The sequence below is a fragment of the Mustela nigripes genome, chromosome 12, assembly GCF_022355385.1.
Source record: "Mustela nigripes isolate SB6536 chromosome 12, MUSNIG.SB6536, whole genome shotgun sequence".
NCBI lineage: Eukaryota > Metazoa > Chordata > Mammalia > Carnivora > Mustelidae > Mustela > Mustela nigripes.
In genome coordinates this window covers 79,805,862-79,824,306 of record NC_081568.1, presented here as the reverse complement: position 1 = coordinate 79,824,306, position 18,445 = coordinate 79,805,862, and the positions used below count along the sequence as shown (strand labels likewise).

The 18,445-nt window shown below is 42.1% G+C and overlaps 1 protein-coding gene across 5 annotated transcripts in view; it reads left to right on the top strand.

The window, feature by feature from the left end:
• The window catches only part of NR3C1 (nuclear receptor subfamily 3 group C member 1), a 117,736-nt gene that overhangs the window by 89,938 nt on the left and 9,353 nt on the right, over positions 1 to 18,445 (top strand). For 4 of the 5 annotated variants that reach the window (XM_059417823.1, XM_059417822.1, XM_059417821.1 and 1 more), the window contains exons 3-7: positions 209 to 375; positions 5,605 to 5,721; positions 9,399 to 9,677; positions 10,660 to 10,804; positions 13,711 to 13,841. In XM_059417823.1, the coding sequence (XP_059273806.1) occupies positions 209 to 375; positions 5,605 to 5,721; positions 9,399 to 9,677; positions 10,660 to 10,804; positions 13,711 to 13,841 (839 nt within the window). The remainder of the gene's footprint in view (positions 1 to 208; positions 376 to 5,604; positions 5,722 to 9,398; positions 9,678 to 10,659; positions 10,805 to 13,710; positions 13,842 to 18,445) is intronic. The other variant, XM_059417825.1, reaches the window with a different exon arrangement.

Below are 18,445 nucleotides of genomic sequence, written 5' to 3'. Positions count from 1 at the left end.
TTCAATGACCTCACTCTTAATTTTGTCTGAAAGAAGAATTCAGCATTGTTTGAATATATTGAGGTGGGCAATTATAATGCCTGCTAGTCCGTGACACCAGAGTTCAGTGTGGACGTGCTCACTGGGGAGTGAGGAGTTAAGAGGAATGGATTTTGATATTTAACAGCCGTGACAGTTAAATCATAACCCTGCTTTCTTCCTTCCTTAGCCCTGGAATGAGACCAGATGTCAGCTCTCCTCCATCCAGCTCGTCCGCGGCCACGGGACCACCTCCCAAACTCTGCCTTGTGTGCTCTGACGAAGCCTCGGGGTGTCATTATGGGGTCTTGACTTGCGGGAGCTGCAAAGTATTCTTCAAAAGAGCAGTGGAAGGTAGTGTGTGTTTTGAAGAGTTTTATTTTTCCTCTATCGGGTTCTTGTCTCTCAAGCTGGATTTTGCAGTTTCTGTTATATGTGAACCCCATTCAGGCTGGACCTCAGGAGAGGCAGGTGGGGTGCGGGTGGCTCTTAGGTCTTCCAGCGGGAAAGAGATTTTAAAAAGCAACACAAGCAGAACTAGAATAAAATAGAACAGTATAAATTCAGGGGCGGGAGTTTGGTCAGAGAACAGAAGGTAAATGTAAGAAAGGACTGTCGTGTGAGACGGTGGTGTTAGGTTCCGGCGGTAGCACCATGCTCCTTGTATGAGAATCCTAGGCTTCAACTCCCAGCAAGTAGTTGGTTCCAAAACCACCAACTATTCCAGTATGACAGAAATGAGTGACAGTAAGAACTATGAGGGAGAAAGTCTCTGGATGGGATTTTTTTTTTCTATTGAGCCACAAATCTTACTTTGCATAAGAGCTGGTCTCTGTCCTCTGGGTGGTCATGGTCTACTTGAAGTGAAGGATGAGTTAACAGTTTCCAGGTACAGAGGTTAAAATACGGGGAAGCAAGTGATAAACTGCTGGAGGAGGTCAAGAAAATAGGTATTTCAGAAGAGCTGATTTCACTCTGAATATTATATTAATATGAACTTTACCCTTGTTATGGATTCAGCCTACTGCCAAGGGCAATAACATCAGCTCCTTCAAGAAAGAGAAATTAATTCCCAGTGAGTTGTCTTGGGAAAAAATCACGTACTCTAGTTACTTGTAAAGCAGGTTGAAGGTAGTTGTGGCCTGAATGCATTACCTAAAGCTCTGATTATATTAATTGTTAAAGAAGTGTAATTATCTATCCACTCACAATGTAAAAAGGATATTATTTGCCTAGAGTTCTGTTTGCATAACCTTAAGAGTCAGATGAGTCATTTTCTTTTGTTTGGATTAGTTTGTAATACATGAGCCAACTATAAAATTACTCCCGTTACTGCACACAGAGAACAGGGATGCAGGCTTTGCCCAGGTCAGGGGCTGCCTGGTCCTACGGAGGGGTCGCACGGAGCACCGAGCACTCCTGTTACCGTGACCCACTACAGACCCAAGAGAGTGAAGCCTGTTCCTGTCACTGTACCTACTTCAGCGCTTCATTAAATTATGAGTTATTTCCATGATGTACATGTAGTGATAGCAGTAATAATATTACAGTAGTATTGACTGGTTGATTTCTGAAAGTGAAATTCAGAATAAGACTATGGAGCCTTAGAAGAAGAAAAAAATGGATATTTCAAAAAATATATTTTAGTTAAAATGGAGGAAAATGAAAAACTCTATAAAACAGGGCTATACATACATTGCTTATAGGGACCAAGTATGTCTCATTCTGGCAAAGAGAAGGCAGGCATTGATGTTAGAGAGGGCAAGCTTACCTAAAAGCTTCCAGTGCCCTTACAAAAGAGTAAAAAAACAAACCAAAAAAGCGCTAAACATACTTCCCAGTAAAATACTGGGCCATATGCCCTTTGGGCTTCACCCCTGCTTTAAAATTAAATTCTTATACTTGCTTTTAGGTACAAATTTCATAGAATATTAGCTGTACCATTTCAAAATGTGTAAGTAGTGCTTAAGTCTGATGGCTTGATTACGTAATTAGTAGGCAAAGGTTTAACTGTGGACTCCCTTAAGTAAATCCTATTTGGATTTTTATTTTCCCTCATGTCCCTTCCAGTTCTAAAATTCTGTAAGCTTTTGATAACTCTTAGCAGTTTTATTTTTTCTTTATAGAATTGATAGAAATGTTTTAAAGCCCAGATACATATTTTGGAGCACTTTCTTAGAGAATTACAGAGATGAAGTAAGATCTGCAACATACTTGGCACTCCCATTTTCCGCACCTGCTGGAAATAGCAGTTACCCCGCCCTCAGAATGGCATAATGTAAATACCCAAACATTCAGGTGTTTTTAAGAAATCTGCCCAAGTTTGACTTACTTATTACTTATCTAAATCCTTAATCTAGGTTGAATGGCTATTTTGAAGTTTTTAACCCAGTATTCTGGGAGTCGCTTTTCTGCATACGGAATAAAACTGTGGGTAGCTTCTCTTCTTTCTATGTGTGCCAGTTGAGTGATTACCGCCCCCCACCAAGTCCGTTTGTCTTACGTCCCCTTTGCACAGAAGTACGTGTAAGCTTTGTCAGTGGGTCATAATGGCGATAGGCATTCACTACCCTGAGTGTACCATGAACCCAGCACTGTTTTATTGTTTGTCACACCATTTAATTAAGGGCTCTGGGAGCTGTTAGAGGCCTCAGTGATCCTATTTGACAGTCCAGCAAAGTGAGGCGGAGAGTGGAAGCAGCAGCGCTGGGATCCCAGCACAGTACCCTCCGAGCTACAATGACCCTCTGAGAGTTTATATAATCAGGTTAGATACAGAGATGAAAGCAGTCGCAAGGGAGTGATTTCCCAGCTGGCATTGATTGAGTGCTCACAAGGTGCAGGTGCTGTTTGTAAGAGCCTTCTCCACAACTGCCTTCCACCCTTGCAGAAGCCCAGCAAGATAGCTTTGCAGATAGGGAAATAGGGGCTCAGAAAATGCAATAAAGTTTACAGAGATCCTAGAGCCGGGAAACACAGCTGCAGTCCAGATGAAGGACTTCCCGGCCCCCACACCACACAATTTTTGAGAGCAGGTAAAGAAACAGACTCACGCTTACAGAGTTCACATTTAAGACCTGGATGTTTCAAACAGGGTAAACCAAGTGCAGACACCCCCAGAACATGCCCTTCTTCTCGGACCACTGTTTTTTTAAAACCGAAAAACAAGTACTTTACTATCCTTACTGTGTTAGTGATCTACAGCTGTGTAACAAACGACCCCAGAAAGTATTGGCTTCAAACAGCAGGCACCGACTGTCCTGCAGTTTCTGAGTCATGAATTTGGAAGGAGGTGAGTAGCAGGGCAGTTCTGGCCCCTCATATAGTCATATTCAGACTGTAGGTTGGGGGTGCAGTCATCCAGCCTGGAGCAAGAGGACCCGTTTCCAAGCCTGTTAACGCTGCTTTTGGCAGGGAGCTTCAGTCCTTGGTGTGTGGCAGTTGGCTCGGGCTGTTCCCAGCAGAGCAGCTGGCCTCCCCCAGAACAACCGATCCATAGGAGAGAGCAGAGGCAATCATGCCCTTAGGACTGGTTCTCAGATGTTGACTTCCTGTGACTTTGGCCATATTTTATTGGTCACACACGAGTGTGAACACAAGGAGGCAGAGACTATTGGAGGCCATCTTGGGGGCTGGCTACCACACCAACCATAAATAGAAACCAGAATCACTTGCCAAAACTAGGTATTAACCATAAAAGTAAATACAGTGCAAACAGAACAATGTTAAAAAAAAAAATTCCAGCTGTCTTGAACTCTTTTCTCCTCACATCTGCTATCAGGCAGAAGAGGAATTTACAAAGTGGTAGAAGACATAGGAACTCCAAATAAGATGACTCACTGTCTTATCAGACGGACTGACCAGGAGTGACAATTAATGATGCATGCCCACGTCTTATAAAAAAGTGCCCACTAGGTGAAACTCCTCCTTTTAAAGATAAAACACAGACAGATGTGCCCAGCTTCACACTAATGACCAGAAAGGACTAATTTTAACTTTTGTAGGCACAGGGTCCCTGTGATCAAACAGCTTAGATTCTGTAGGACAGTGATAAGGGGAGATGCTTATGGGGTGGAACTCTATATTTTAACTGCCCCAACCATGGATGCATCCGTTGTTCCTCCTTTTGCTTTAAAGAGGTTAGAATTGCTGGATTAGTGCTTCCATTTCATGTCACCCAAAGAAGCAGCCACGTAATGTACATGACGTGGAAAGGAATGGAAACAGCCGGTACAGACATTTGGCCTTGGAAGGCAGCTTTGGAACCAAGTTCAACTGTATGCCACTGGTCACCTTGGTGGCCTACTCCTCACACAAGTGGGAACTGTGTCCCCAAAACACATTCTTAATAGCGCCGTGAGTTATCCCTTTCTAAAGACGTGAACAGACTATGTTTCCAGCCAAGTCTTGGACTGCCCTATGAAGGAAGGATCCTTACCCAGAAACCTGAATGAGGTATAGTCACCCTAGTGAGTTGATAATGGTAATTTTTCTCTTTCCTCTGAAGGTGATTTCTTCTTGAGAAATGTCCAGTAGTCCTCTGGATCCCATCCCCTGTAGGGTGAAGTTCACGGACTCTCAGTTGTCCAGGGTTCGTGTCGCTGCACAGGTTTTGTGCAGGAGGCTCCTTTCAGAGCTTCTGGCAGGCCGGCAGGTCCTCAGAGTTTCCTTCAACATTCCGTAACCACATTAAAAGAAAACTACAAGAATGTGCACAGTACAATGTACAAGGGTACAGAGACTGTCTTTTCCTGGCAATTTATTTGTCAGGTGAAAACTGTACTTCTGCCTCTTAGCACATTATTAAATTCTAGGTGCTGGAAGATTTTAGACAGCAACAGTTGTAAATATTGGGGGCAGCGGTCAATTCAAACATTCTCACACTGTGCAAAGCATGTGAACGAATGAACAGGTATCCATGAGATCCATGTACTAGTTAGCCGGTCAGCGGTGAGATTTCCCTCACTAGTTGCTGGCAGCTTCCCCTTCAAGAAGGAGTGTGGCACCAGTCACAGAGCTGAAGGGCGAGCACACTGGATTTGCACATGGTGGCCTAATGCTGCATGAGAGCATTTTCCACGTGGGACTCAGAATATTTGGAAAGCAGTTTCCTCTTTAACCCTCCTTAGCACTTAGTGAGAAGTCCTAATGAAGGAGTGCTCACAGACCTCCTCCATGGCTGTTAAACTGTGCTTGAGAAGGTTTCCGCTTGTATGTGGAACAAAGTGGCCTTGGAGGGCGATGCCTGGGAAGGGCCAAGAGGGCGGTGGGTGGCCAAGTTCTGCTTCTCCATCATGGAGGTGTTGAGTTTGGGAAAATATATCGGAGGCTACACTGAGCATTGGTGCCTTTTTCTCTACGTATATGCTGCAGTGTCTTTCATGAACTATAAGTATTGGACAGAATAAGAAGGAGACTTAAGACTTTAAGCTGAACTCGGTAAGGTCTGTAAGGTCCGTGTAAGTGAGGACACTGTACTTTCGTCCTAGGCTGTGTTCCACCTAAAAGGGAAATGCAGCAAGTCCCTCCATAAAAATACCTTTTAAAACCTGGGAAATTTTGATAGCACCTTTGTTTTCCCTCTAGGACAGCACAACTATCTTTGTGCTGGAAGAAATGATTGTATCATCGATAAAATTCGAAGAAAAAACTGTCCAGCATGCCGCTATCGAAAATGTCTTCAAGCTGGAATGAACTTGGAAGGTAATGTAAATGTCTGAAAGGAATGGCTTCTGCATGCATATAAAAAATGTATTATTTTCCTTTTTAAAGTAGAAGTAAGCAAAAGTAATAATTTAGTCATTACAATATATGTGCTTGACTAGCATAACTTTATTGACTGCTTTATAAACTAGGAGTTTTTTAATGAATATTTCATATTATGCTTAAGTTTTTTCACCAGTTCTTATGGCATACACAGCCTTCATTAGAGGCAGATCGTATACTAAGAAAGTCAACTAGGTAACAATGACTTCGCAACAAGCTTTTTCTCCTCTCTTTCTGCAGCCTCAAAAGTCTTCCCTAGAGTTGAAAACGTTTCTCTGTCAGGTATATTTACCTGTCCATTTTCCTCTCATTCACTCTTTACTTGGCTCTACAGCTGGAGAGATGCAGATGGATGATAAATCTGCCCGTGGAAATAACTCCTCAAGGAGGTGCTGGGATAGGTTTGGTTTTGCTTTCCGTCTAGAGAAGAAGCCTGAAAGTAGTTAGAACTCTTGAGTTTCATATCCCTGTTTCTATAACAAGTTGTATAATTAACATTGCTATGAAAGGAGTTTGGAATTCTCCTGTAATTGAGAATGCGAGGTCCAGGATGATAGCAGTGGTGCTGAAGGGACTCACAGCCTTCGTACTTGGGGTAGTAGCACTTTCCTTCTCCAGAAGCCCCAAGGAGTCAGGCCAGGGATGGGCACTGAGTTTGACAGTGCCCGCAGGGAAGGAGGATATGGTCTACCGGGGTTGCAGAGTCTGTCCCCAAAAGACATGGCACACTGCAGAAGGGGCCAGAGCCCCAGGAGCACAAGGAGGGGCACCTCGTTCTGTCCTGGAAAGCTGGGAAGGCTCCCTTGGCAGAAGCAACATTGAGTCTGAAATCTAAGAGAACTGAGGAGGAGTTAGGTAAAAATGACTAAGTAAAGGCAGAGACATCATCAGATTTAAATTTTAGAAAGACTCGTCTTGCCTAGAGAGACCGGCAGGACAACCCTAGAGGTCCTCCAGACCAAGTAATTCTCCAGATTTATTTTAGGTGGCCTTTCTCAATGTTTCACCTGGCAACTAAGTACAGATATGTTCTAAGGGTAATCCTCAATGTTTTACTTCATTTTAGGGTGTAGTGTAATCTTTTCCAAATTACAGCTTTATTTTTGCTATGAAGAGTCACGTGGAACTTAAATATAGGGAGGTTTTTGACATGATCAGATTTCATGCCTAATTTTTTTTTAAGATTTTATTTATTTATTTGACACACAGAGACACAGCAAGAGAGGGAACACAAGCAGGGGCAGTGGGAGAGGGAGAAGCAGACTCCCCACTGAGCAGGGAACCCGATGCGGGGCTCGATCCCAGAACCCTGGGATCATGACCTGAGCTGAAGGCAGATGCCTAATGACTGAGCCACCCAGGCACCACATACCTAATACTTTTAAGCTAAGTTTTGAAACTAAATAAGATTTCTTTTTATTAAGAATGGAAGGGAACTATCATAGACTCAACACTTCTGTAGAAATCAGATGCTGACAATCTCTATGCTCCAAGGAGTCAGGAACTTGATATCAAGTAAAAATCAGTCAAGTGCTTCAAAATAGTGATTGCTGGGGCTCCTGGGTGGCACAGATGGTTAATCATCTGCCTTCCACCCAGGTCATGAAGATCCTGGGATCAAGCCCCGCCTCAAGCTCCCTCTCCCTCTACTGCTCCCCCTGCCTGTGCTCTCTCTCTTTCTCTGTCAAATAAATAAATAAAATCTTAAAAACAAACAAAAAAATTGGTTGCTAAACTAATTCAGTTAACAACTTCTTAAGTTCTAGGAAAATGTATTAGTACACATTCTGGCTCTAGTAAGTATTCTGAGCTTTATTCAAAAGCAGGAGTAGTTCTCTCACTTAGGGCTAAAGATAAGTTGTGTAAGAAATTAATTCTATACTAAAAACAGATTTTTGAAAACCCACTGGCCTGTTACTATCCTTTCCCCTGTTCTCATGTGGAATGTAAGTGTTAAGTTACGGTGAACTGAGGTCTTCATAGTACTATTTCAGGGCATTGATTTGGGACATGCCTCTTCTTTTACCTTCTCAACCAAACACTTGCCATGATTTTGAAATGTACCTTTAGTGTTCAAAATGCTGCCTAACTTTAGGTGTAGCAGCACCTCCTATTTTAAAGTTGATCACTCCTATCTCCCGCTGTACTATCTACCTTCAGAATACTCTAAAGCCATATTCTGCCACCACTGGAGGTGGTGATAGGTCTGTAGCATTTAATGGGAGCCACCAACTGTCCTAAGCCTTGTACATATTTTAGTTGATTTAATTCTCAGCCACTCTCTGAGTGAAGTACCAGTATTACCTTCACTGGACAGAAGAGGGAAAGTAAGGCCCAGGCAATAACTAGGGGATCCCACCAATTGCATGACAGAGCCAGGATTTAAATTCAGACATGTTGGCTTCAGAGTTATGCTTCTTACTACCACACCATACTGTGTTTTCAGTAGAGCATGATAAAATAAAAATAGCTGTCATGATCCTTTTTTGTGTTTTGAAATGTTACATGACAATTCTTCGCTATCTCACTGTCCTATTCAACATAGTACAAAATAATGGGACCATTCTGTCATTTTAAGGACAAAGACTCTAAAAATTATTTTTAAAAGTGATGAGTATTTACTTTTGTCCTACCAAAATGGGTTGTATCCTGATAAGTGATGGGAATACATTTCTTCTTTCCTATAAATTCGGTTCATTGCCCTTCCTTGGACCTCTGAGCGCTTATTTAAAAGTTCTCTGTGTTGCCTTCAGCATCATATGGAGTCAAAAAGAAACATTCTCATTTGTAACTTTAAGAGTATGAATCTGTATTGCAATTTGATTATGCTGTTCCATACTAAGAGTTAGAAGATAGCTTTACTTTGTACATAATATGATAAAGGATGCTTTAGGTTTATGGAATCATCAATATAAATCTCTTAGAAAACAGAAATCTCCCACTAATATTTTATGAGGGAATATAAAGTTTTTTCTTTATCTCCCCAAATGTTTCTAGACCCAAGTAATATCCCTCATGTAAACATAAAAATTGGACATTTCTGCTGCTGAAGTTGCTGCTTCGGGCATGGGATCTGCTGTATCATTGTAATACTTCCTTGAGAAGAAGGGGACTCTGTGCAAGGTTATCAGTAGTATAGCTCTCTTCCTTATTACCTTAGGTTAGGTTAAGCCTAAGCCCCAGTTTCTAGTCTGCTATTACAAGCTTGGACTCTTTCTTTCAAATGCTAGTGAAAGTACTGCCTTATTAAACCAGTGAAAATTCCAACTTTGGAGGGAAAGTGAGACAGAAATTAATTCTTGCAAGAATCTCTAGCAGTGCTTTGTTTACATCACTTTAATGTAATATTGGAAGACACTTAATTTTATATAAAGGATAATCAATGAAGAATTACCTGGATTTATATACACATGGCTCCTCTTGACTCTTTGCCTTATCTTCTTCTGTGTCACTTTATAACTGCTAAATAGTTTTAGAAATTAAAATACTTCCTGAAGAAACTCTGCCACCCAGACCTTCTGATTAGAACTCACTTCTGTGTGTGTGTGTGTGTGTATGTGTGTGTGTTTATATATATACATATATATATATACATTTTTTTTTAACACCCACAGCTCGAAAAACAAAGAAAAAGATAAAAGGAATTCAGCAGGCCACTCCAGGAGCATCACAAGAAACTTCGGAAAATCCTGCTAACAAAACAATAGTTCCTGCAACATTACCACAGCTCACCCCTACCCTGGTGTCCCTGCTGGAGGTCATTGAACCTGAGGTGTTATACGCAGGATATGACAGCTCTATCCCAGATACGACCTGGCGGATCATGACCACACTCAACATGTTAGGTGGGCGGCAAGTGATTGCAGCAGTGAAATGGGCCAAGGCGATACCAGGTAAGTGGCGGAAGGGGACTCAAAGATACAGATCTGTGTCTTGTCCTCAGCCGAGGCACTCTGGCTGTGTCCCCCCAGTGGCATGACCTGCCCTGTTTTTTCCTCCTCAGTTCTGGGGCCCAACCGGAGCAGAGCCCAGAAAGCATGGGAGTGGAGAGTTTATAATAAAATGTGAACGTTGCTCCCTGCTTTTCAGATTGTTGCTCAGAGTAGAGTGATTTGAGGTTGGACAAGGTCCTGTCAGAACTAGTCTCGGAACTTACTTAAGAATTCCTTTTATACCCAAATCTAGGGCAGGAGCACATGTAGATACTTCTTAGAACTCCCATTTGTTTCCCTTCAGTGTATCACTTTTAAAACTCGGGGTAAAATTGGCAAAAATCAGGTACTGTCAGGATGTACTAACCTCATAATTAGATAAAGTGATACAGGTCGAACTAAATCTGAACTAATCTTATATTTAAGATCATATGAAATTGAAGTCCCCCTCTTGGAACTTGATGTGGAACAGCAGAGGTCCATGTCATTGTCAGCCCAGACTTGATGGCTGCAGGAGATTTGACAAGCTTATGTTCATTTTGATAGAAGAGACAGAGCAAGAATGAAGTACTCTGACCTCCTATCATCCCTAATCTGTCAAGAGGGAAAGAGGTGTAACTCTCAGGGGACAATTTTGAAACTCAATTCATTAACTGAGTAATGTACCAAGTCAGGACTCTATTTGCTTAAATAGGGGGAAAGTGACAGTAAGTTTTATTACATTACATGCTATTAAAAAGTATTTGCGGGCGCTTTTATCTGAACATATCAGATGACAGAGGAGACCTATGCCCCTCGGTGCTTCACTTCCTCTGTCTGTCAGGGGTCCCCCCCCCCCCCAAACAAGGCTAAAGCCCTATCTGGTCTGTGGTAGTTTCCAGAGAGCTGATATTCTCTTTGGAGACTAGAGTGTTTCCTCATCCCTTTACTTCTCTTAATTCAGGATTCAGGAACTTACACCTGGATGACCAAATGACCCTACTGCAATATTCATGGATGTTCCTCATGGCATTTGCCCTTGGCTGGAGATCATATAGACAATCAAGTGGAAACGTGCTGTGTTTTGCTCCTGATCTGATTATTAATGAGTAAGTTATTTGTCATTTTCCGTGTGTTTTTAACCAGCTGATGGATTGCTCTTGTGATCATTCAGGACTGAACCAGTTTTATCAGGGTTCTTGAAACTGGGCAAGCTTGAAACAGTTGTTTATCAATGTTTAATGGCAGGCCAGGTGGACATGGGGCATTATTATGTACTGTCCCAGGACAGATTGAAGGGTTTTTTTGTGGTTTTTTTTTTGTGTGTGTTTTTAAGATTTATTTACCCATTTTAGAGGTTAGTGAGCAAGGGGAGGGTCAGGAAGAGAGGGAGAGAGCATCTCAAGCAGATTCCCTGCCTAGCGCAGAGCCCACTGTAGGACTCCATCCAAGGGCCCTGGGATCATGAGAGATAATGACCTGAGCTGATATCAAGAGTCAGACACTTAACATGCTGAGCCACCAGCTACCCCTGGAGGGTACTTTTTAATATAGGTGGGGTCAACTCTGGGGTCAGTTGATACCACCTTGAATAGAAACAACTACAGATGAGGATATCTTGGCTGACAGGATGGGAGGGACAGAGAGACAAAAGGATCCTCATTGCATGGCAAGCCCTACTCCGTGTTTATGACTTGGACACTTTTTTTAATTGCGAGAGAATCCATCAAATTTTCCGGTTTTATAAATGAGCTATTCTTGTGTCTTCTCAGCCTCTGCTTCCATCTGTGAAGTATTCCCCTGACCTCACTGCAGTTGTTTCCTGACTAGTTTTCTGCCTCCAGTGTGTCCCACATCATGCTGACAATTTTCTTCTTCCAAAAATACAGTTTGATCCCATCACATACCTCCCCAACACACAGATGTCCTTGCTGTCTCCACCCTGCTCACCGGGTGCACACTCAGCATGGTTTTTGGCTTCCCAGAACCTGGCCTCTTTTTCTCCCTCACTGTTCTCTTTCATGGATGCAGCATTCGCACTCAGATGATCTGTTCGTCAAGCCTCTCAACTCAGCACCTTAAAAGACCTCTCTGCTTTATATCCCTAGCTCTTATCAGGTTTCTTATTTTTGTGCCTACAACTTACCTCCTTTATGAGAATGAAACCAAGGAGTTCTCACCCTCTCACACACATACCCATGGTCAGAGCAGAGTAAGAAACGAAGATTTAATTGTGAGCACCAGGGTGCTTTTGACCAGAGGTCCAAAGAATCAGTGAAACCTTAAATCCCATTACTGGAATAGTCAGTCCCGTTGCACCCTATTTGAGTCCATCCATTCTGAACAGTTTGTGTTTAGAACTGGATGTGCTAGTCAAACTAAGAGTGACAACCTTAATAACGTCCAGAATGGCAAAGAGTATGGGAATTTATATCAGTCAACAAACAGGGGATGTTTGGAGGAAAGAGAAAGGCATAGTTGGGAACAAGGAGGACAGCCTACAGAGATATTCTTTTGAGTGTGCTAGGCCCCACAACAATGGGTGGAAGTTCCAGAAAAGCATCTGTTGGAACAGTGTTAAATGGAAGGGTCTGCCTTACCCTGTGGCAGGCTCACATTATTTTAGCTATTTTAGCAGAGATTGGATGATACTAGCTCCAGATAGTTTTACAGACATTCTTAGGCATTGTGAAAGAAGCTGCAAGTACTGGGGTAATTCTAGATTCAGAACACAGCTTTTTACTGCTACCAGGTCAGGCTAAGGCCACTTACCTGGCAGGATCGATGCAAACTACCTACAGCAGAAATCTCACCGTTCTGCTGTCAGGCAAGCTAGCTGCCCTGGCTGAACTGAATCCCGAGTTAAAGGTGGTGTTCTTTCCCTGCTGGTGATACTTCTTTTCCAGCACAGTATTCTCTCGGTGATACACGAGTCCTTACCAAGTGCCAGACACTATTTTAGGAGCTTGTGCTGTAACGCTGAGCACAATAGATGAGGCCCCTGCTCACATTCCAAAGGGGAAATGGAATAAATAACCAAAATTATTTTGGAGAGCCATGATTACAATAGTGTGACCGGGGGGGGAGTGTGGGAGGATGGGGCGCAGGCTAGTTTAGATTTGGGGACCACAGAAGAACTCTCTAGGGGCGCCTGGGTGGCTCAGTGGGTTAAACCACTGCCTTCGGCCCAGGTCATGATCCCAGGGTCCTGGGATCGAGCCCCACATCAGGCTCTCTGCTCAGCAGGGAGCCTGCTTCCCTCTCTCTCTCTCTGCCTGCCTCTCAGTCTACTTGTGATTTCTCTCTGTCAAATAAATAAATAAAATCTTAAAAAAAAAAAAAAAAAAAAAAAAAGAACTCTCTAGGGACCTGAGAACCAAACAGTACAGAAGAACAAGCTGTGGGGAAGGTGGGAACCTGCAGGCAGAAGAAACCAGAGCAAAGGTACGAGCTGAGAGACGTGAATCAAGCAGAAGCTTGTAGGCCAGGAAACAGAATTGAGATTGTGTTCCAGGAACAAGAAGTAGCCAGTGGAGGATTTCAAACAGAATAACCTGATGGAGAATGCATTCGAGGGAACAGCACGCACTCCTGACATTCCTAGTAAGCCTGGTACAGAGTAGCAGGGATCGAGCCAGACAAGCTTCCTGGGCCATATGGCTTACACTGGACCAGATAACGACCAGATTCACATGCTGCCATCAAACCTTGGTTTAAATGAGCAACTGATAAGAAGTGTTTAGAATTTATTCCTGCAGAAATGAAGTAAGTAAAACGATGTACAGCATGTACAATGGAAAACTAATTTCTCCAGCATAAACTTAGATTATGGAGTAGTCTCTTTAGATCCTGTGGATCCGGGAACAAGTTTACTTTTCCAGTTCTCACCTATAGGAATTAGCATTAATAGCATAAGTTAGATTTTCCATTGGAAGTTCATAGTTGTGTAAAATAAAACAAACAAGTGTCCTTTTCGGGGGTGACTAACTCAAACGCTGGTGTTTCTCTTTCACAGGCAGAGAATGAGCCTTCCCTGCATGTATGAACAATGTAAACACATGCTGTTTGTTTCCTCCGAGTTGCAGAGGCTGCAGGTCTCTTACGAAGAGTATCTCTGTATGAAGACCTTACTACTTCTCTCTTCAGGTTGGTAGAACACCTCTTTGCTTCTAAGAATGTTGAAAGTATGAAATAGAAACATGTAGACACAAAGGTGTGTTTGTATACATTGCACCCAGTCTACCATTATTTCCTGATAGTCAGATAACGGAGTTTTCATAAATGTTGAATTTTAAAGGCACAGCCAGTGATACCAAGATTAGTAAGACCACTAGGCACCGCAGCAAAACAGAGAAGTATGTCAGCTCCGCCAGAGCTACTGTTCATCCAGAGTGATTCGGTAACACCACTAGGTCGAAAAGTAGTTACACGAGGAATAGGACTGAGTCTTGGAAATAATGGGAGGAAAACAGGGAGTACAGAAGGTGTACTTAACAACTGTTAGAGGACTGGCTGATGCAGCATTGCTGCCACATTGGGGGCAGAGGTATTCATTCTATCTAAAAACAGCAGCAAGCATTTATCAAACCATCTTCGAAGTTTAGATAAAGGGACTGGTATATAAACTTGAGTGAGGCTAGTTGTGGCTGGCAGAGGCATTACTTAGTAAACCTAGAAAGCTTTTGAAAAATAAAGTCTCTTGTTAGTAAAATGATGGAATTTTCAACAACCAGTAGAAGAAAATGTGCGAACAGTTGATGTTGTACACTTACAGGCTATTCCAATAAAACTTTATGTCTCAGGTTAGTGTTTATGAGATACAGACTTGATGACTGAATACTCCTGTATGTACAAATAAATTTGCAAGGTTTCAAAAAGTCTTTCCATGAGTAACTCTGGTTTCAAAGCTGCCAAATAACTTGAAGGGATGGATATCTATTTCAGCTTTTCCAAGATAGATGTATCACCAATGCTTTCATACTAGCTTTGTTCTCAGAAAACCTAAAGGGAAAGATCCTTGCTAGAGACTTTAAGGTTACCTAATGCAGCACACTTGTTAAAGGGAGCTTGACGTTATTTGAGTGAAACAGTTAAAATTCTGAACATCATCTCCAAGTACAGATCAGTGCCAAATACGATTATTTGTTTAAAAAAAGAAAAGGTGATTTCTATTTTATACATACCACACTCACAGAACTATATGTACTTTTATCATTGCAGAGGATAGGAGAAAGTAAACCAAACTAACATGCATCACTGCTTCCTTTAAAAAAAAAAGGCATGGTGGGGCACCTGGGTGGCTCAGGTCATGGTCCCAGAGTCCTGGGATCAAGTCCCACATTGGGCTCCCAGCTCCATGGGGAGTCTGCTTCACCCTCTGACCTCCCCTCTCATGCTCTCTCTCACTTTGTCTCTCTCTCTCTCAAAATAAATAAATAAAAATCTTAAAAAAAAAAAAGGCATGGCATCAACAAGGAATAAAATGCAAAAATATATACCATAAGATAGAATCAGACTTCTAGTCTGACAGAGTACTAGAATAGGTACCCTAACTCCTACTAAAAAATGCTAGACTAACAGCAGGCAAGAATCCCAGGAGGACAAAGAACGGCTGAAAACTTTCCAGAATTGTTGAAATACACCAACCCCCTGCCCTGTCCAGGCAGCTCAATGAATTTCACATAATATACAAGTAAAATCCAACTGACTGAAGAAAAAAAAAAAAAAAAAAGATCTTCAAAGGAGAAGCAATTTAATTACCATATAGCAGCAAAGAAAATGGAATGGTTTTTTTTTTTTCATAAGCCTAAGGAAAAAATATTAGAAAATGAAGGTGGACTTCCAGCTTCAACTCTAAGAGGTAAACAGCCTAGACACAGCCATTCCCATCCTAAACAAGAAGGTGAAGTGAAAATCAGTAACTTGGATCTGTCCGAGAATTGAGGTCACCAGGCAAATAATCACATCAAAATCTTGAGAATCGGGCAAACACAGCGAAACATAGCCATGATCAGCTTACTAGGGACCGAAGCATCTAGAGCTGAGAACTGGTGAAACACTCATGATTATGATGAATTGCTGGAGAGGGAGGACGAGCTTGAGAAAAACTAAGGGCATTGTTTTCCCGCACTTCCATGAGGTTCTCACCATGAAGATCAGAGAAAGAGCCCCCTCTTTTTGCCCTCTGAGGGAAACTGCTATAGGAGAGCTTTATCTAATCTGAAGGAAAGGGCAGAAAGATCAATGCAGCCCCCTCTCCCTTCCTGTCTCCTGTAAGGGAAGCAGGAGTATAAGGTGGGAGAAGAGATTCAGAAACTCTCCTGAAGGTCATAGCAACACAGATGTCATCCTAAAAGGATAGGATACCCAACACCTAACCACACTGTCAGTAGGGCACCAGGATAGTAACTGGATTACAGCTGCAGAGCATAGCCCTTTGAGAAGGAGTACTCAGGGAAACCCAAAAACAACAGGGGAAAAGCAATAAAAACAGGAAAATAGGTTTCAACTTCTGTTAAACACCTCTATGACTAACATGAAATAGAGCCCAGCTCCTAGCCAGAGTAACATAAAAGCTCACACTAAAAGTGTTACTACGTCCGCTCTGACCTAACACTATCCAGGTTTGAGGAGGGAATAAAAAAGGGAATGCAAGCTAAAAGGCAACAAAAAACAGTCTGAAGAGACACACAAGCATCGGACCCAGCTCAGCTATGACACAGATGTTGTAAATATCAGATGGGGAGTTTAACAAATCCATGATTACTGTGTTACGGCTCTAATGGAAAAAGTGAACAACATGCAAGAACACAACAGGTAATGTAAGCAGAGAGGTGGAAACTCTAAGAAGGAAACAAAAGAAAATGCTGGAGACTAGAAATACTGTGATGGAAATGAAGAATGCTCATCAGTAGACAGGATGCGGCAGAATTGCCAACTCAAATGCAAAGAGAAGGATAAAGACAACACGGAATGGAGAATTCAAGAGCTGGGATGGGGGAGGGCCATTACACGTGTCACATACAAGTAATGGGGACGTAAGAAGTAAAAGAAAGGAATGGAAGAAATACATGAATAATGGCTGAAAATTTTCCAAAATAACCGATGCCAAAACATGGACCCAAGGAAGCTTTAAAAACTCCAAGAAATGTACAAATTGCAGAAAACCAAAGACAAAGAAGAAATCTTGAAAAAAGCCAGAGTGGGGAAAAAAAACAGCTTACCCATAGTGGGACGAGGATAAAAATGACATCAGAATTCGCATCAGCAACTATGCACACAGAAGAGGAGCAGAGTGAAATATTTAGTGTTTAAAAAAAATTATAATTATGTATACAGTCAAATTATCCTTCAAAAGTGAGGGTGAAATAATGAGTTTCAGAAACAGATACTAGTCACTAGAAGATCTGCCCTGCAAGAAGTGTTTAAGGAACTTCTTCAGAAGAAATGAAAATGCTGCAGTTCAGAAACATGGATCTACAGAAAGGAGAGCATGAGAGGAGGAGACGATGATGGTTTAGTTTTCTTCTGACGTGATCTGATGCTCAGCTGTGGAAGTAATGATAGCAACAGTGCACAAGACGGTCATAACACGTGGATGAAGGAAATGTCCAACAGGAGAGAGGACCCGTGCATACTGTCGGTAGGTACCTACAGTACAGATCAGGTAGAGCGGTCTTATTTAAAGGAGCTGTAGATCAGTTGTCTTTGTATATGGGGAACTCTAGGGCAAGCCCTGAACACAGATTTAAAAATAAGTAATAATTGATAGACTGAGAGGAGAGAATCTAGAATCATATTAAATGCTCAGCAAAAACCAGAGAAGGGGGGCGCCTGGGTGGCTCAGTGGGTTAAGCCGCTGCCTTCGGCTCAGGTCATGGTCTCAGGGTCCTGGGATCGAATCCCGCATCAGGTTCTCTGCTCAGCGGGGAGCCTGCTTCCTCCTCTCTCTCTCTCTCTCTCTCTCTGCCTGCCTGTCTGTCTACTTGTGATTTCTCTCTGTCAAATAAATAAATAAAATCTTTTAAAAAAAAATAAAAATAAAAAATAAAATAAAATTAAAAAAACAGAGAAGGTAAGAAAGAAGCAAGGATTACAAAAGAACCAGTGCAATGAGTAGAAAACAGTTTTAAAACTGTTTTAAAACCCAAATAGATCAATAGTCTGACATGTGAATAGTCCTAATGAACCAAGCATCTTTTTTTTTTTTTTAATTGAAGTTTTTTTTTTTTAAAGGAAAGTTTGCCACCACGGATCCTCAGTAAAGTACGATTAAAGGGTATGCGTAGGCTAAGGGAAAGGAATCACATCTCTAAGAAGGAAAAAAGAACAGAGTGCAGTAAATACATAGATATGTTTAATATTTATTGTATTAGACAACAGAAGTGTCTTGGAGGATCTACAAAACAGAACTGAACTATGTAATACCTACACATAAGAAGGGTAGTTTGATAAGAATGCATGTTTAAATTTCCAGGGCACCTGGGTGGCTCACCTGGTTAAGTGTCTACCTTGGGCTCACTCAGGTCATGATGGAATGGAGCCCAGCGTCAGACTCCCTGCTGAGCAGGAAGCCTGCTTCTCCCTCTACCTGCAGCTCCCCCTGCGTGTGCTCACGCACTCTCTAATAAAATCTTTTTTTAAAAAAATTTTCACTAATGATGGCTAAAGATAGGAAGAGTACACAAAGTACCAAGCCACCAAGTTGGGGGGTGGCAGCTGAGACAAACAGGGTAAGGAAAAGCAACCCA